We start from the raw sequence: 19,824 nt of genomic DNA, 5'->3' as shown, positions 1-19,824 counted from the left end.
TTGCTCCTATTTTATCTGTATAATTCAGGACATACCTGTACTGTAAGAGTCATACTTTTTCTAAAGTCATCTATATTTGCTAATTGACAGTAAAATTTCATGAGATTTGAGGTCACTAATGGATTGTCATTATTTTGTTTAGAATTTTTATCAGATTGTAAATTATAATTTGAAAGGTAAATATACCACAGTATGAGAATCCAAGCATAGATCCAGTTTATATTCAAACTGACTGCCTTTTCTTAGATATGACAATAATAAACTCTTTCTGTAAACAACAATGGTAATTAATATGGTTACTTAACTTTCTAAAGTGGTTTAAAGCGTTCCCTGCTTTAATCATTATGCCATAGTTTGCTTTGCAATGCTGAATATCTTGTCTTCATGATGTTTGAATGCATATGTGTTTTTATTAAGTTGTGCATGAAAGAGAACTAATTCTCTTTTTCGTTTCTGTGCAGATGATCATCTGGCTGGAGAAGATGTTAGACAAAATAATTAGCATTTTCATCATATTTCTGTTAGTGATAGGAACCCTTCTTTTAGCCCTACTCCTGACTGCAAAGGTAGAGTACAACAATACTGTTATCATTAATAAACTCTTAATTGTTAGAATTTGTCATGTAGGTAAGAAGCTAGCAGATGCAGGCATGGGAAATATTACTTTGCTTATAAGTATGTATAACAGTTAAAGTATTTATGATTTTTGTATTACTAGTTTTGCTATGAATTTGCCTAATATATTTTTTAATGTGCATTTTTATTTATTTCATAAAAATCCTCTGAGGTAAATGCAGATGAAAAATTAAGATACTGAGGAAAAAGTGGCTTCTTCTGTCAGTAGGAGAACTACGATCTGATCTCATGACTTCTAGTGTAGATCCTGTTTCCTAGATCAGAATTCAATTCCTTTCCTTCATGTCTCATTGGTTTTTCTGCTGATTTACCATTAGGATATTTCTCGCTTTCCAGATCCTTCCAGCTTGCATTTCCTCTCCCCCTTCTTAGTTTGCATTGCTGTAACAGAAAACCATAGACTGAGTGCCTTAAACAACTGACATTTCTCACAGTTCTGGAGGCTGGAAGTCCCAAATGAAGGTGCCAGCATGGTCAAGTTCTTGGTAACGGTCCTCTTCCTGGTTTATACATGGCTGTTTTCTCCTTGTGTCCTCACATGGTGGGGAGAAAGAACATGTGTCTCTCCTTATAAGGGCACTAATCCCATCATGAGAGCTCCACCCTCATGACCTAATTACTTCCCAAAGGCCCTACCTCACATTGCTTGTTAGAATTTCAACATATATGAATTTCGGGAGGATACAAAAATTTAGTCCATATCACCCCTCTTTCATCAAAGAAAATCATTCTCCAAAGTGCAGCTAAAATTTTCTCTGTAGTGATGTATCTTATGGACTATTTAAAAAACTTTTATAATCTATTTAAATCTTTATATTAACTCTACTCAACTCTGCATCCCAGATTTTTATATGTTTTCCAGGAATTGTGAACCTTACATGAAATCATGGATATGAAAAATTTTCCTGTAGTGCTGTAGAGATATGGTAGTACCTGTTATCAGTAGATAATCTAATACGCAGCAATTTACTAAAGGATTACACTGTTTCCTGCTATTAGACTTTCTACTTGCAAGTCCTATTTCTCAGTCATTCTTAGCTTCAGTATTCCCTGATCTTATCAACCTGCTCTCTCTGTACCTGTTTCAGTTTCAATGCAGTTTTTATCTGTTCTTTGGATTTTAATCATGTATAGTCACTTATTTAGACTCTACAGCCTTGTTTAGAGACCCTTCTTTGTTTTTGTCATATTTCACCTAAACCTGCCACTGCACGAGTTCCTAGTTCTTAGAGAAATCTTTCACCAGTATGGTCTTCCGTTTTCCTTTTTTCTCTTTTTCCTCTCTCTTCTTCTGTTCCACTCTCCCTTCTTCATCCCTTTGAGTAGGGTCTTCTTGCCTGCCCATCTCAATTGTTCATCTTTCAAGTTCTTTTTCTTTGTTCATCCCATGCTTCAGTGAGCTTTTGCTTCCCTGAACTTTCATAACAAGTATTACTGAACCACTTCATTGTGGTCTAGGACTCATGCAAACTGAGCTTTTGAAGGAAATTTACTGGTTATCTTGTTCATTCTCCCAACCAATAAAAGGATAGTTCTCTAAAACACCACGACAGTATCCATTTGAATGTCTAATAGACATCTCAGATGTAACATGTCAAAACTGAATTCCAGACCTCCCTTGCTTGTCTGTTCTCTCACAGTCTTCCCATTTTGGTAAGTGACAGCTTCATTCTGTTTGCTCAGGTGAAAAGCCTCAGGGTCATTCTTGACTACTTTTTTTCTCTTATATCCACATCCAGTCTGTCAGAAAATCCTTTTTGCCTCCATTTTCCTGATACATCTTGGGGTAATAGCAGGGTGAGGATGTCAGGTAATTCCTTTCTACCTAAAGCAAGAATAAAATGGTATAAAAATGACTATAAACACCATATCAGGGAATTGGAAAATGACCAGTTAGGCAATAATTTGAGGAGTATTTGCTCATGAAAAACTGCTACCACATCTGGTAAAAACACGTAGTTTGTGGCTTTCTTGCTTGGAGTTCCCTATCCTCATCTGCCTGGCGTGAGCAGCAAAAACCTGCAGTTTTTCTTATGGGAGGTGGTGGATTTGGTTTGGGGCTGGCAACAGAGAAGCTGTGAATTAAAGGGGGAGATTCTGGAAGCAAGAGAGCCATAGAAGGGCTGAGATTAATAAATCACACATTCTAGACTGGTATATATGAGACCTCAAGGAGTCCTGTGAGTATTGAAAACCTGGGAGATTTGCAAATTTGTTGTGCCTTTGATTGTATTTCTCAACTCTCACACATCTCAGGCTGCAGAGGATGAAGCTCCCTAGTGTGAAGTGTCTGAGCATAACTTCTGCCAAAATTATTTGCTGTCTGTTAAGCTATTCAGATCTAGGGGAAACCCTTAGGCTTTTCAAAAAATAAAAGACATTGAGCAGAGACATTAATGACAGGGAAGACAGACTTTGCAGTTTGATTACAGATAAGTTATTTGCTTACTGAAACAAAATAACAGCTTTCAGAGGTAAAGAACAGAATCCAGAGTTGCTACAACACATTTTTTAAAAAATGTGTTTCATTTATTTATTTGACTGCACCATGTCTTAGTTGCAGCAGGCGCGCTTCTTAGTTGTGGCATGTGGGCTCCTTAGTTGCGGCAGGTGAACTCCTTCGTTGTAGCCAGTGGGCTCCTTAGTTGTGGCATGTGAACTCTTAGTTGTGGCATGCATGTGAGATCTAGTTCCCTGACCAGGGATTGAACCTGGGTCCCCTGCATTGGGACCACGGAGTCTTAACCACTGCACCACCAGGGAAGTCCCTACAACTCATTTTTTTACATCCAATTTTTAACCAAAAATTACTAGACATACAAAGAAACAGAAAAATGTGACTCAAGGGGAAAAAAACCCAAAGAATTAGACACTTAAGTGGTCCACATGTTGGATTTAGCAGACAAAGAATTCAAAGCTGCTATTGTAAATATGTTGAAAGAATTAAAGGAAAGTATGCTAATAATGAGTAAGCAAATGCAGACTCAACAGAGAAATGGAGACTATAAAACAGAACCAAATAGAAATCCTAGACTGAACTGAAACTGAAAAGCACAATAACAAATGAAAAATCACTAGATAAGCTCAACAGCAGATTTGCAATCCAGAAAAAGGAAACTAGTGAATTTGAAGAAAGATCAGTAGAAGCATGCAATCTGAAGAACAAAAATTTAAAAAATATTGGAGCCTCAGAGATCTGTGGGACAATATCAACGTTTCTGTTAGAACCTAACAGACATGTAATTGGAGTCTGAGAAAGTGAGAAGAAAAAAAAAGTTGAAAAATACTTGAAGAAATAATGGTCAAAAACTTCCCAAGTTTCATGAAAAGCATTAACAGATCCAAGAAGCCTGACAAACCTTGAGTAGAATAAATACACAGAAACAAAAAAATCACACCTAGAAACATCACTAGTCAAGCTACTAAAAGCCAAACAGAGAGAGAAAGAATCTTGAAGGAAGCCAGAGAAAAATTACACATCACACACTGGAGAACAACAAAACAGTGAGTTAATTCTCATAATAAACAGTGAATCCGAGGAGGCATTGGAATGACATGTTCAAAGTCTTGGGGAAAAAAGAAGTGGTCAACTAAGGATTTTATAATCAGTGAAACTATTCTTTAAAAGTAAAGGCAAGATAAAAACGTTTCTAGATAAAGTGAAACTGAGAATTTGTTAATAAAGAGACCTGCACTATAAGAAATGCTAAAGGAGTTCCCTCAGACTGAAGAGAAATTACTCTAGAAATAACTCTATCCAAAGGGAGAAATGAAGAGCACTTGGTAAATATATAAGTATATATAAAAGTTATATTCTTCCCTCTCCTTCAGTTTGTTTGGACAACATGTGCCTATTTAAAGAAAAATTATAACACTGTATTGTAGAGTTTATAGTATATGTAGATAAGTTACGTATGTATAACCGTAGCATGAAGAAGAGGACTGGGAAATGGAACTAAACTGGTATGAAGTTCCTATAGATATTTTACTGGAAGTAAGTCAATACTAACTTGAAATAACTTGTGATAAATTAAAGGTATGATAAGGTTAAGATAAACAGCAACTACTAAATAATGCAAATTTTAGGGGAAATAAAATAGTATACTAAAAAAATAATTGCTTACCACAAAAGAAGGCAATGAAAGAGGAATAGTAGAGATGGGACAGATAGTAGATAGCAAAATGGCAGATCTGTATCCAGTCATATCAGTGCGTATGTTAAATATGAGGCAACTAAACAAAAGGCAGATTTTCAGACTGGATACGAAAAAGCAAGTTCCAACTAAATGGTATCTATAAGTGGTATACTTTAAATTCAGAACCAAAAAGATTGATAGTAAAAGGATGAAAAAATATATACGAAGCAAACTGTAAACATAAGAGATGTGGAGTGATTATATTAATATCAGACAATGTAGTTAAAACAAATATTACTGGAGACAAATGAGGACTTTTCATAATGATAAGTTAATACTGCAGTAAGATAAAAAAATTACAAATGTGTGTTCTAACACTAGAGCTCTAAAATACATGAAGCAGGGACTTCCCTTGTGGTCCAGTGGGTAAGACTTTGTGCTTCCATTGCAGGGGGCCCAGGTTCAAACCCTGGTCAAGGAACTAGATCCCGCATGCATGCCGTAACTAAGAGTTCGCATGCTGCAACTAAGAAGTCCGCATACCTCAAAAGATCCCACGTGCTGCAACTAAGACCTGGTGCAGCCAAAAAAAAAAAAAAAAAAACTTAAAAAATAAGATACAATGAAGCAAAATGTTCAGAATTAAAAGGAAAAATAGGTAAATCAATGATTATAGTTGGGGATTCATTAATACTCTTCTTGGAATAGTTGACAGAATAAGTAGATATAAAATTTGTAAGGATATAAAACATTGAAAAACATTGTCAAGCAGTTTGACCTAATTGACAAGAGCAGAATCGTGTTCTTTTCAAGTAAACATGGAATACTGACCAAGATCAACCATGTGCTCAATACATTTATTTATTTTTCAATTTTATTTTATTTTCTTATACAGCAGGTTCTTATTAGTTATTTTATACATATTAGTGTATATATGTGAATCCCTATCTCCCAATTCATCTCCCCCCCTGCCACCTTCTCCACTTGGTGTCCATACGTTTGTTTCTCTACATCTGTGTCTCTATTTCTGCCTTGCAAACCGGTTCATCTGTACCATTTTTCTAGATTCCACATAGATGTGTTAATATATGATATTTGTTTTTCTCTTTCTGACTTACTTCACTCTGTATGACAGTCCCTAGGTCCATCCACATCTCTACAAATGACCCAATTTCATTCCCTTTTATGACTGAGTAATATTCCATTGTATATATGTACCACATCTTCTTTATCCATTCGTCTGTCAGTGGGCATTTAGGTTGCTTCCAAGACCTGGCTATTGTAAATAGTGCTGCAGTGAACATTGGGGTGTATGTGTCTTTTTGAATTATGGTTTTCTCTGGGTATATGCCCAGTAGTGGGATTGCTGGGTCATATGGTAGTTCTATTTTTAGTTTTTTAAGGAAACTCCATACTGTTCTCCATAGTGACTGTATCAATTTACATTCCCACCAACAGTGCAGGAGGGTTCCCTTTTCTCCACATCCTCTCCAGCATTTGTTGTTTGTAGATTTTCTCATGATGCCCATTCTAACCAGTGTGAGGTGATACCTCATTGTAGTTTTGATTGGCATTTCTCTAATAATTAGTGATGTTGAGCAGCTTTTCAAGTGCCTCTTGACCATCTGTATGTCTTCTTTGGAGAAATGTCTATTTAGATCTTCTGCCCATTGTTTTGACTGGGTTTTGTTTTTTTTTTTAATATTGAGCTGCATGAGCTGTTTGTGTATTTTGGAGATTAATCCTTTGTCCATTGATTCGTTTGCAAATATTTTCTCCCATTCTGCGGGGTTGTCTTTTCATCTTGTTTATAGTTTCCTTTGCTGTGCAAAAGCTTTTAAGTTTCATTAGGTCCCATTTGTTTATTTTTGTTTTTATTTCCATTCCTCTAGGAGGTGAGTCAAAAAAGATCTTGCTGTGATTTATGTCAAAGCATGTTTCTCCTATGTTTTCCTCTGAGTTTTATAGTGTCCAGTCTTACATTTAGGTCTTTAATCCATTTTGAGTTTATTTTTGTGTATGGTGTTAGGAAATGTTCTAATTTCATTCTTTTACATGTAGCTGTCCAGTTTTCCCAGTGCCACCTGTTGAAGAGACTGTCTTTTTTCCATTGTATATCCTTGCCTCCTTTGTCATAGATTAGTTGTCTGTAGGTGTGTGGGTTTATCTCTGGGCTTTCTATGCTGTTCCATTGATCTATATTTCTGTTTTTGTGCCAGTACCATATTGTCTTGATTACTGTAACTTTGGAGTATAGTCTGAAATCAGGGGGTCTGATTCCTCCAGCTCCGTGTTTCTTTCTCTAGATTGCTTTGGCTATTCAGGGTCATTTATGTCTCCATACAAATTTTAAGATTTTTTTGTTCTAGTTCTCTAAAACATGCCATTGGTAATTTGATAGGGATTGCATTGAATCTGTAGATTGCTTTGGGTAGTAGAGTCATTTTCACAGTGTTGCTTCTTCTAATCCAAGAACATGGTATATCTCTCCATCTGTTTGTATCATCTTTGATTTCTTTCATCAGTGTCTTATAGTTTTCTGAGTACAGGTCTTTTACTTCCTTAGGTAGGTTTATTCTTAGGTATTTTATTCTTTTTGTTGTGATGGTGAATTGGATTGTTTCCTTAATTTCTCTCTGATCTTTCATTGTTAGTGTATAGGAATGCAAGAGATTTCTGTGTATTAATTTTATATCCTGCAACTTTACCAAATTCATTGATTAGCTCTAGTAGTTTTCTGGTAGCATCTTTAGGATTCTTTTTGTATAGTATCATGTTATCTGCAAACAGTGACAGTTTTACTCTTCCAATTTGTATTCCTTTTATTTCTTTTTCTTCTCTGATTGCTGTGGCTAGGACTTCCAGAACTACGTTAAATAATAGTGGTGAGAGTGGACATCCTTGTCTTGTTCCTGATCTTAGAGGAAATGATTTCCATTTTTCATCATTGAGAGTGATGTTTACTGTGGGTTTGTCATATATGGCCTTTGTTATGTTGAGGTAGGTTCCCTCTATGCCCACTTTCTGGTGAGTTTTTATTATAAATGTGTATTGAATTTTGTCAAAAGCTTTTTCTGCATCTATTGAGATGATTGAAGGTCTTTATCCTTCAATTTGATAATATGGTGTACCACATTGATTGACTTGCATATATTGAAGAATCCTTGCATCCCTGGGATAAATCCTACTTGATCATGGTGTATGATCGTTTTAATGCGTTGTTCGATTCTGTTTGCTAGTATTTTGTTGAGGATTCTTGCATCTATATTCATCAGTGATAGTGGTCTGTAATTTTCTTTTTTTTTTTTTTTATAGTATCTTTGTCTGGTTTTGGTATCAGGGTGATGGTGGCCTCATAGAATGAGTTTGGGAGTGTTCCTTCCTCTGCAATTTTTGGAAGAGTTTGAGAAGGATGGGTGTTAGCTCTTCTCTAATTGATAGAATTCACCTGTGAAGCCATCTGGTCCTGGGCTTTTGTTTGTTGGAAGATTTTTAATCACAATTTCAATTTCATTACTTGTGATTGGTCTGTTCATATTTTCTGTTATTTCCTACTTCAGTCTTGGAAGGTTATACCTTTCTCAGAATTTATTCATTTCTTCCAGGTTTTCCATTTTATTGGCATAGAGTTGCTTATAGAAGTCTCTTAATGATGCTTTTTATTTCTGTGGTGTCCATTGTAACTTCTCCTTTTTCATTTCTAATTTTATTGATTTGAGTCCTCTCCCTCTTTTTCTTGATGAGTCTGGCTAAAGTTTTATCAATTTTGTTTTCAAAGAACTAGCTTTTAGTTTTATTGATCTTTGCTATTGTTTTCTTTGTTTCTATTTCATTTATTTCTGCTCTGATCTTTATGATTTCTTTCCTTCTGCTAACTTTGGGTTTTGTTTGTTCTTCTTTCTCTAGTTCTTCTAGATGTAAGGTTAGATTGTTTATTTGAAATTTTTCTTGTTTCTTGAGGTATGATTGTATTGCTATAAATTTCCCTCTTAGAACTGCTTTTGCTGCATCCCATAAATTTTGGATCATCCTGTTTTCATTGTCATTTGTTTCTAGGTATGTTTTGATTTCCTCTTTGATTTCTTCAGCGATCTCTTGGTTATCTAGTAACGTATTGTTTAGCCTCCGCGTGTTTGTGTTTTTTACGTTTTTATCCCTGTAATTGATTTCTAATCTCATAGCATTGTGGTCGAAAAGTTGCTTGTTATGATTTCAATTGTCTTAAATTTACCGAGGCTTGATTTGTGGCCCAAGATATGATCTATCCTGGAGAATGTTCCATGTGCAGTTGAGAAAAAAGTGTAATCTGCTGTTTTCAGATGGCATGTCCTATAAATATCAATTAAATCTGTCTGATCTGTTGTGTCATTTAAAGCTTGTGTTTCCTTATTAATTTTCTGTTTGGATGATCTGTCCATTGGTGTAAGTGAGGTGTTAAAGTCCCCCACTATTACTGTGTTACTGTTGATTTCCTCTTTTATAGCTGTTAGCATTTGCCTTATGTACTGAGGTGCTCCTATGTTGGGTGCAGATATATTTATAATTGTTTTATCTTCTTCTTGGATTGGTCCTTTGACCATTATGCAGTTTCCTTCCTTATCTCTTGTAACATTCTTTATTTTAATGTCTATTTTATCTGACATGAGTATTGCTACTCCAGCTTTCTTCTGATTTCCATTTGCATGGAATATCTTCTTCCATCCCCTCACTTTCAGTCTGTATGTGTCCCTAGGTCTGAAGTGGGTCTCTTGTAGACAGCATGTATATGGGTCTTGTTTTTGTATCCATTCAGCAAGCCTGTGTCTTTTGGTTGAAGCATTTAATCCATTTACATTTAAGGTAATTATTGATATGTATGTTCCTATTACCATTTTCTTAATTGTTTTGGGTTTGTTTTTGTAGGTCATTTTCTTTTCTTGTGTTTCCCACTAAGAGCAGTTCCTTTAGCATTTGTTGTAAAGCTGGGTTGGTGGTGCTGAATTCTCTTAGCTTTTGCTTGTCTGTAAAGCTTTTGATTTGTCCGTCAAATCTGAATGAGATCCTTGCTAGGTAGAGTAATCTTGGTTGTAGGTTCTTCCCTTTCATCACCCTAAGTATATTGTGCCACTCCCTTCTGGCTTGTAGAGTTTCTGCTGAGAAATCAGCTGATAAGCATATGGGAGTTCCCTTGTATGTTATTTGTCATTTTTCCCTTGTTGCTTTTAATAATTTTTCTTTGTATTTAATTTTTGTCAATTTGATTACTCTGTGTCTCAGCGTGTTTCTCCTTGGGTTTATCCTGCCTGGGACTCTCTGCACTTCCTGGACTTGGGTGGCTATTTCCTTTCCCATGTTAGGGAAGTTTTCAACTATAGTCTCTTCAGATATTTTCTCTGGACCTTTCTCTCTCTCTTGTCCTTCTGGGACCCCTATAATGCGAACGTTGTTGCGTTTAGTGTTGTCCCAGAGGTCTCTTAGGCTGTCTTCATTTGTTTTCTTTCTTTTTTCTTTATTCTGTTCCATGGCAGTGAATTCCACCATTCTGTCTTCCAGGTCCATTCTTCTGCCTCAGTTATTCTGCTATTGATTCTTTCTAGTGTATTTTTCATTTCAGTTATTGTATTGTTCATCTCTGTTTGTTCTTTAATTCTTCTAGGTCCTTGTTAAACGTTTCTTGCATCTTCTCGATCTTTGCCTCCGTCTGTTTCCAAGGTCCTGAATCATCTTCACTATCATTATTCTGTGTTCTTTTTCTGGAAGGTTGCCTATCTCCACTTCATTTAGTTGTTTTTCTGGGGTTTTATCTTGTTCCTTCATCTGGTACATAGTCCTCTGCCTTTTCATTTTGTCTATCTTACTGTGATTGTGGTTTTCGTTCCACAGGCTGCAGGATTGTAGTTCTTGCTTCTGCTGTCTGCCCTCTGGTGGATGAGGTTATCTAAGAGGCTTGTGCAAGCTTCATGATGGGAGGGAGTGGTGGTGGGTAGAGCTGGGTGTTGCGCTGGCAGGCAGAGCTGAGTAAAACTTTAATCTGATTGTCTGCTCATGGGTGGGGTTGGGTTCCCTCCCTGTTGGTTGTTTGGCCTGAGGCGACCCAGCACTGGAGCCTACCAGGCTCTTTGGTGGGGCCAATGGCAGACTCTGGGAGGGCTCACACCAAGGAGTACTTCCCAGAGCTTCTGCTACCAGTGTCCTTGTCCCCTTAGTGAGCCACAGCCGCCCCCTGCCTCTGCAGGAGACCCTCCAACACTAGCAGATAGGTCTGGTTCAGTCTTCTATGGGGTCACTGTGCTTTCCCCTGGATCCTGATGAGCACACGACTTTGTGTGTACCCTCCAAGAGTGGAGTCTCTGTTTCCCCCAGTCCTTTCCAAATCCTGCAATCAAATCCTGCTAGCCTTCAAAGTCTCGTTCTCTGGGAATTCCTCCTTCCGTTGCTGGACCCTCAGGTTGGGAATCTTGACATGGGGTGAAGAAACTTCACTCTGGTGGGTGGACTTCTGTGGTATAATTGTTCTCCAGTTTGTGAGTCACCCACCCAGTGGTTATGGGATTTGATTTTATTGTGATTCTGCCCCTCCTACCATCTCATTGCGGCTTCTCCTTTGTCTTTGGATGTGGGGTATTTTTTTTGGTGAGTTCCATTGTCTTCCTGTCAATGATTGTTCAAGAGTTAGCTGTGATTCCAGTGCTCTCACAAGAGGGAGTGAGTGCACGTCCTTCTACTCTGCCATCTTGAACCAATCTCCATTTAATAGTTTTAAAAATAGTAAAATCATATAGAACATGTTCCTTGACATTGGCTTCTCCTTTTTTATCCCCCTCATTTTGAGGGGGATAAATTCTGAGATTCATTTTCACTTGGGTTACTTTACTCACAAACCTTACTCGGTTGATTATTTCCCTGTATGTCTCACATTGCCTTATAATTGTAAAGCCCATGTAGTGTTGATATGGCATATATATATACACACACACACATACATACACTATACACACATACACTTATGTGAACTAAATATATCTATCTATTTATGTTGTATATATTTGGAAGTATTTGTGTCTATTTACATTTCTCCCCCCATCGTTGAGCTTGAAGACAGGGAGCTGTTCTGCACAATTTATTTCCCATAGTTTGTGTCCTAGGACATTATGGATAGTGGCTGTTCAGTGGAGGTCTCTAAGTTAATTGAAACTAAGATGTATAATTACTTGACTCTAAAAGCATTGTTCCAATAATAGTGTAGAAAATAAATGTTAAATTGGGTTTAATTTTTATTGAGATTCTTTTCTCTTCTTATCCATAATACAGGTACATCAAGAGAGTGTACACATGATTGAAGTCACAAGCAATTTGATTAATGAAACTCTAGCAAATCACCCTGAGTGGGCAAAGTAAGAATGTTGTTTTGACAAAAATAGAGATGGTTGGCCAAGGTTCTATGTCTGTTTGCATGAAATGATCATCATTGATACAGTTACCTTGGAAGAGAAAAGAATTTGCCAAGGCTTTGATGAATGTTGTCATTTTTGCATAAGAATAGCATGTAATGGGATGGTGGGGAGGGGGGAGTTTGTATATTTGAATTGAGATTCACAGTTTTCCACGTGTTTGTGACTTACTAAGCTTTCACCTACATTGTGTTATGTGTTCCTCAGTAGGTTGAAGAGATTATCCCCATTTCACAGATGAGGATGCAGGATCAAAGGCTAAGGAATTTGTGACAGTCCCCCATGGCACAGTCAGCAGTGTTCCCATATTGTATCGTTTTTGCGGCAGGGTTGCAAACTGTGGCTCAGGGCCAAATCCAGCCACCTGTTCTTATAGAGATTTATTGGAACAACCTATACCCATTCATTTACATGTTGTCTGTAGCTGTTTTGGGGCTACAAAGGCAGACAGAATTGAGTAGTTGTGATACAGATTATATGTTCCGAAAAGCCTAAAATATTTATTTACATTCTGGCCCTTTACAGAAGAAATCTGCTAACCCCTGTCTTAGAGGATCTCTTTGTGTACTTGTTTAATTTGGCTTCTGTGAGAGGGTTTTTATGTCTTTGTGGAGAGTGTTCAGCTGGACTATGCTGTTCACCTAATTGAACTTGATGACAAATTACATGACCTTTTTTACTAACGCCAGGGTGGTCACTAATTTATTTTAGGAAATACTCTGCCAGTTTTAAGATTATAAATTGAGATTTTACTTGGTTTTTTCCTTTGACTTGACTTTATTTCTTTATATAAAACCTGCTTAGGACATTCCTTGAACTTGGTTTAGAATCATATTTAAATATTCTCAGAAGGATTTCTGTTATATTTCTACCCACTTATCTCCTATTATCCAGAGCATACTCAGTGCTTGTTCTCGATATTTCTGATTAGTTACAAACTGTAGTATATCCATTCAAGGGAATAATACTTAGCATTAAACAAAAATGAACTGTCAGTTCATGCGGCAACATGGATGAATCTCAGAATAATTATGGTGAATGAAAGAAGTCAAGCAGAAGAGAGTCTATATGATATGAGTCCATTTATGTTAAGTTCTAGAAAACACTAATCTAGTGACAGATAGATCAGTGGCTGTGTGTGGATAGGGGTGGGTTCCAGGGAGGGAGTACAGAGGGGCGCAGGGAAACCTTTGAGAGTGATAGGTATGTTCATTGTCTTAGTGAAGGATATTAAAAGTAACATTGATCAGATTTTATTCTGTAACAGTCTCCCTCTGTGCTGTGGAGAAAAGGTGGAAGGTGTTCCAAGACTTGAGCCTCTTAGACCAGTTAAAAGCTAGAGTAAAACTAGGTGAGAGGCAGTAAAGCTCTTAATTGTGGACCGTTGTTGTGGAGTGAACAGGACAGACAGATTTGTAGGATCTTAAGGGGGTTAGTTGGTGATTAATTGGGTATAGGGAAACGAAACCTAGCGTGACTCTAATGTTTCAAGCTTTGGAACTTAGTGGATGATGGTGGATTCACCAAGATAGGAAACAGAGAAGCAGATATGGTGGGAAAACTAATTCACTTACTTTTTACCTGATGAGTTTGAGGTGTTTATGGTAAGTGTCAGCAGAGGCATCTAGTAGGCTATTGGTTATGTTGGTGTTACAGTTCAGGAGAGTGATCTGGAGTGAAGTTAAAAAATTGGCAGCCTTAATTATCTCCTTAGAAGGGGGCTCTTTTTCTTTGGTGGTCATTCTTCTGTAGTGGAAATAAGTCCAAAGCCCTTCTGTACTGGTTTTCAATTGTAATAGTACTATCTCTACTGTTGTTTTGAAGGCACACACAAACTGGGGAGCCCCAGATCAGAGTAGTTCAGAAAGTTGGTTGTTTTTTTTTTTTTTTTTTTTGTGGTATGCGGGCCTCTCACTGTTGTGGCCTCTCCCGTTGCGGAGCACAGGCTCCGGACGCGCAGACTCAGCGGCCATGGCTCACGGGCCCAGCTGCTCCGCGGCATGTGGGATCTTCCCGGACCAGGGCATGAACCCGTGTCCCCTGCATCAGCAGGCGGACTCTCAACCACTGTGCCACCAGGGAAGCCCAGTTGTTTTTGTTTTTAAATGTGGGAATAATTATAAAGTTCACAGGGACTTGCAAAGAAATGTATAGGGAGGTCCCCTGGACTCTTCGCCCCACCTTCTCTACCATTGTTGTCATCTTGTATAACTATACAATAACAAAACCAGGAAATCGACATTTCACTGGTTTTACATGCACTTGTGTATGTGTATGTGCGTGTATATTATATGTGTTCTCTGCAGTTTTATCATGCTTCCTGTTAGCTATCGACACCATGTCAAGATACAGAACTGTTCCATCACCACAAGGCTCCCTCATGCTACCCCTTTTAGCCACACCTACCCTCTACCTCCTCCTCCAACATATTCCTAACCCTTGGCAACCAGTATTTTGTCCTCCATATCTATAATATTGTTGTTTGATGAATGATACATAAATCTAATCATAGAGTATGCAGCCTTGTGAGATTGGCTTTTTTCACTTAGCATAATTCCCTTGAAGTCCACTGAAGATGTTGTATGTAGCAATAGTAAGTTCCTTTTTATTGCTGAATAATATTCTATGCAGGAAAGAATTTAAAAGCTATTTAGACTTCAGTAATTTGTGGGAGGTCTGATTCTTTTGCAGCAGATTCAGGGGGTGGTCATGAATTAATAGTTTCTTGCAAATCTCAGTACTCAGTGGATTCTTGTCCTGAAGATGGCAGTTGACCTTGTGGGAAATTCATGTGGGTGCTCTTAGTGGAGGTGATACAGTTAAGAATTGATTAGATATACTTTCTTCCAGTGTGGTACACATTTTGTGTGCCCTACATAGGTACCTCGACTTCCTGTGGATGTGCTTGGTGAGCTGAAGTATAAATTAGAAAGACTTAGGATAGGATCAGCCTAGTAGAGCTTCAGAGAAAATGAAGTTGAAGTTGGAACACATCTTAATTCTTTTCCTGGACAGTATTGTTAGTCTAGAACTCATTTTCTATTTACTACTCACTAGTCTCAAGCCTGCTGATTCTCAGGACCTGCATTAGGAGATGGCACTACAATGGTACTGAACGTCACTTAGCCCTGCCCTTACTTGGGAGGAACCCAGTAGATGAAGCTGTTTTTAATTGGGGCGGTTCTCTTGGTAGGTCATACTGTGATAGAGATTAATCTTTACCCAGGAAGATGAGGGTAGGCCGGTCCTAATTGTAGGAGCTTGGTTTCACCTGAGGGATACCTTTTGACTGAGGCTAGGAGAGTTAGTGATTGGCTGATGTAGTAAATATCTGAAGCAAGAAGCTCAATTTAGAGGCCGTGGTTGATATAAGACCAAGGTGTGTCCCAGTTTGTCCCAGCAAAGGTTGCTCAGGTTGTTTCTGGCCCCATGTCTCCTAGAGGGTACTGGTTGTGAGGAGGTCTGGACTGAGCCAAAGCCTTTGTCTTGGCCTCGCAGCAGCTCCTCTTTATCTGTTGCTCTTAGGACACCTGCATGAATACAGTGGCAAAGTGTTTTCACAGCAGCCAGCAAGATTTTTTTTATCAGGCCTAATAGATGTTTGTTAGTCATTAAGGATCTATTCAGATACCTCTGTGAATTTCACATTTTTGAATAATAATACAGGTTATAATTTCCCCTAAAATGTAGTACCATGTAACTGAAAATATTCAACAGTCTCTTCAAACCACTAATGAATCTATAAATACTGGGGTAATTTAAAAGCTCTTAATTTCTCCCAAGTCACATCTCTATTTAGAGATCCAAATTTCCTGTTCATGTTATTATACTATAAGATTATTACATTTGTAAGTGTGTGATGTCAGTTAATTGGTGTTTAAAAAATTAAGTTCCAAGAGTTTGGTGCAGTGCACTGTATTAGTTTTTCATTTTTTCTCTCTTTATTTTAAATTAGTTGGCTTCCTGAGGCTCAGGTAGTCCAAAGAGCCCTTAATTCCGCGGCTAACAATGTGTATCAGTATGGACGAGAATGGATAACCCACAAGGTAAGGGAAGAGCCTCTTTTTGTGGCTTTCTTTTTGTAGGGTCTTCATTGGTAGTGACTTCTTGCTTTGATAAAGCAAAAATGGAGATTCTGTTTAGAACAATTTCTATTTTTGAGATAGGCTTAAATCTGCAAGTCAACAAGCAATATACGATGAAATTAAACCTTCTAGATGATCATATTGATTAGTGCTGATAGCCTGAACAATCTGAGAGGTAGGCCTTTTGTTTCATGTTCAAGATAGTTCTGGTTCATTATTTGTGCTTTAGAACAGAATGATCACTAAGCTTGGGTGGACAAATAAGGCTTTGTGGAGAAAAAAGTATTAACACATATTATATTTTATTATTTGCTGATAACTGTGCTTGGCAGTTTCCAATTTGTTTCATTTAATCTTTCCAAGAAACTTATTGTAGTCTGAATTATTTTATCCCCTTTATAGATGAGGAAACAGACTTAGCAAAGCTAAGTAAATTCCCTATGGTCATGTAGTAAATTGCAGAGCTTGGTTTCAAACTGAAGAGTAATTCCAAATCCCTTGCTCTTTCTACTGTGGTATGCTAGAAGTGTGTGCCCGGAACTGAGTTTAGTGCTTTAATGTAGCACTTGAGATAAAACTTGAAGGAATGGAGTGATAGGTCCTGGATGAATATAGAGAAGGAAGAGTGTATTTCAAGAAGGGGTATTTATGTGATCCAAGATTTAGAGACAGGAAGCTGAAGCTTAGTGAAGGGGAGATGAAAGACAGAGGAGAAGGCACAGTTATCACAGCTAAGATCAGACTCCATGATATGGATTTGGGATATCTCTCTTTTTCCCCCCTAGTTTTTGCCTGTGGAAATGAAGGTAATTTGAAGTTTTAATGTATTGAAGTAATTAGGATTGTCTAGGGATTGACAAGATTTGTTGCAGTGAGATGTGTGCCAGAAAAAAAGTATTAGTGTGTGATTTCTTGTTTAAAATTCAAAAACAAAATCTCAAAAAAAAAAGGTATCTTGGAAATGACATTGTACACGCAGTAATCTGCTAACCTGAGGATGGAATTGTGGTAAACTTAAAAGTTAAGAGAAAAATGTGTTACTGATCTTCCTGGGTCCATGCCAGATAACCAAATCAACTGTCACATGGAAGTTTTAAAAAAAATATTTATTGAATAAATGAAAGTTAAGTACAGTTGACCCTTGCACAGTGTGGTGGTTAGAGGTGCTAACCTTCTCTGTGGTCAAAAAACTCCCATATAACTTTACAGTTGGTGCTCATATACCTGGTTCCACATCCTCAGATTCAACCAACCACAGATTGTGGAGCACTGTAGTACATATTTAGTGAAAAACATCCACATGTAAGTGGACCTGTGCTGTTCCAACCTGTGTTGGTCAAAGGTCCACTGTATGTGGATATGCATCTCAGAACTATCATAGAAGAAAGATCCAGTCATTGCAGAAGGCTTTTAGACTTTTATATATATATATGCCTGACTTATTCTATGGAAAGCATAGCGTTTAACTTTTGAATTATCTGTTCAGGAGAAATTTTTATTCTGGAATTCTTACATATTTGGGAAAAGGATAAAGAAGGGGAATTTGGATAGCTGGAGAAATGTGCCTTAGATTTTAAAGAAGTAAATTTCAAATTACTTAGAGAAAAGATAGGTTTGAAACCTTTTGCTCAGGATTCTAAAAGGGAAGACAGCTGAAGAGAGATGATATTGCTACGAAACATTGTAAAATATTTGTGATCCTTATTTGCAAGACACAGGGATAATATCTAAAAGCAACCATTGAATGTCCATTAACTGATGAATAGATAAATAAAATGTGGTATAGCCACATACTGGGATATTAGTTGGCCGTAAAAAGGAAGGATGAACTGATACATTTTACAACATGGATGAACCTTGAAAACATTAGGCTGTGTAAAAGAAGCGGTCATAAAAGACCACGTCCATTTATATAAAATGTGTGGAAGAGGCATATCTACAGAAACAAAGTAGAGTAGTGGTTTTCAGGGGTAGGGGGATTGGGGAGAAATGGGGGATTGATTACTAATGAGTATGGAGTTTTCTTTTGGGGGGATGAATATGTTCCAAAATTGATTTTGGTAATCGTTGCATAACTGTGAATGTACTAAAAAACTGTTGAGTTATACACTTAAATGGGTGAATTGGAGGACCTTCAAGATGGTGGAGGAGGAAGACGTGGAGGTCCCCTTCCTCTCCACAAATACATGAAAAATACATATACATGTGGAACAACTCCTACAGGACACATACTGAACGCTGGCAGAAGACCTCAGACTTCCCAAAAGACAAGAAAATCCCCACGTACCTGGCCGTGTGGCTGACAGGGTCTTGGTGCCCTGGCTAGGTGTCGGGCCTGAGCTTCTGAGGTCGGAGAGCCGAGTTTAGGACATTGGACCACCAGAGACCTCCCTGCACCATGTAATATCAATTGGTGAGAGCTCTCCCAGAGATCTCTGTCTCAATGGTGAGACCCAGCTCCACGCAATGGCCAGCAAGCTCCAGTGCTGGATGCCCCATGCCAAACAACTAGCAAGACAGGAACAACCCCACCCATTAGCAGACAGGCTGACTAAAATCATACTAAGTTCACAACACCCCAAAACACAGCACCGAATGTGGCCCTGCCCACCAGAAAGACAAGATCAAGCCCCATCCACCAGAACACAGGCACCAGTCCCCTCCACCAGGAAGCTTCCACAAGCCACTGAAGGAACTTCACCCACTGGGGGCAGACACCAAAAACAACGGGAACTACGAACCTGCAGCCTGTAAAAAGGAGACCCCAAACACAGTAAGTTAAACAAAATGAGAAGACAGAGAAATATGCAGCAGATGAAGGAGCAAAGTAAAAACCCACCAGACCAAACAAATGAAGAGGAAATAGGCAGTCTACCTGAAAAAGAATTCAGAGTAATTATAGTAAAGATGATCTAAAATCTTGGAAATAGAAAGGAGAAAATACAAGAAACGTTTAACAAGGACCTAGAAGAACTAAAGAGGAAACAAACAATGATGAACAACACAATAAATGAAATTAAAAGTTCTCTAGAAGGAATCAATAGCAGAATAACTGAGGCAGAAGAACGGATAAGTGACCTGGAAGGTAAAATAGTGGAAATGACTACCGCAGAGCAGAATAAAGAAAAAAGAATGAAAAGAATTGAGGTCAGTCTCAGAGACCTCTGGGACAACATTAAACACACCAACATTAGAATTATAGGGGTCCCAGAAGAAGAAGAGAAAAAGAAAGGGTCTGAGAAAATATTTGAAGAGATTATAGTTGAAAACTTCCCTAACATGGGAAAGGAAATAGTCAAGAAAGTCCAAAAAGCACAGAGAGTCCCATACAGGATAAATCCATGGAGAAACATGCCAAGACACATATTAATCAAACTATCAAAAATTAAATACAAAGAAAAAATATTAAAAAATACAAAGAAAAAATATTAAAAGCAGCAAGGGAAAAGCAACAAATAACATGCAAGGGAATCCCCATAAGGTTAACAACTGATCTTTCAGCAGAAACTCTGTAAACCAGAAGGGAGTGGCAGGACA

General features: G+C 37.8%; 1 protein-coding gene across 5 annotated transcripts in view; it reads left to right on the top strand.

Annotated features, from left to right (window-relative positions):
• TMEM245 (transmembrane protein 245) overlaps positions 1–19,824 on the top strand; it is a 103,988-nt gene that overhangs the window by 36,855 nt on the left and 47,309 nt on the right. For all 5 annotated transcript variants that reach the window (XM_089913512.1, XM_022579110.3, XM_089913511.1 and 2 more), the window contains exons 7-9: positions 462–566; positions 12,063–12,145; positions 16,158–16,248. In XM_089913512.1, the coding sequence (XP_089769638.1) occupies positions 462–566; positions 12,063–12,145; positions 16,158–16,248 (279 nt within the window). The remainder of the gene's footprint in view (positions 1–461; positions 567–12,062; positions 12,146–16,157; positions 16,249–19,824) is intronic.

Source organism: Delphinapterus leucas, chromosome 6, assembly GCF_059928025.1.
Source record: "Delphinapterus leucas isolate spDelLeu-1000000601 "Yukka" chromosome 6, BTC_Dleu_Yukka2, whole genome shotgun sequence".
In the NCBI taxonomy this organism is placed as follows: domain Eukaryota; kingdom Metazoa; phylum Chordata; class Mammalia; order Artiodactyla; family Monodontidae; genus Delphinapterus; species Delphinapterus leucas.
This window is presented reverse-complemented; position numbering and strand designations above follow the sequence as displayed.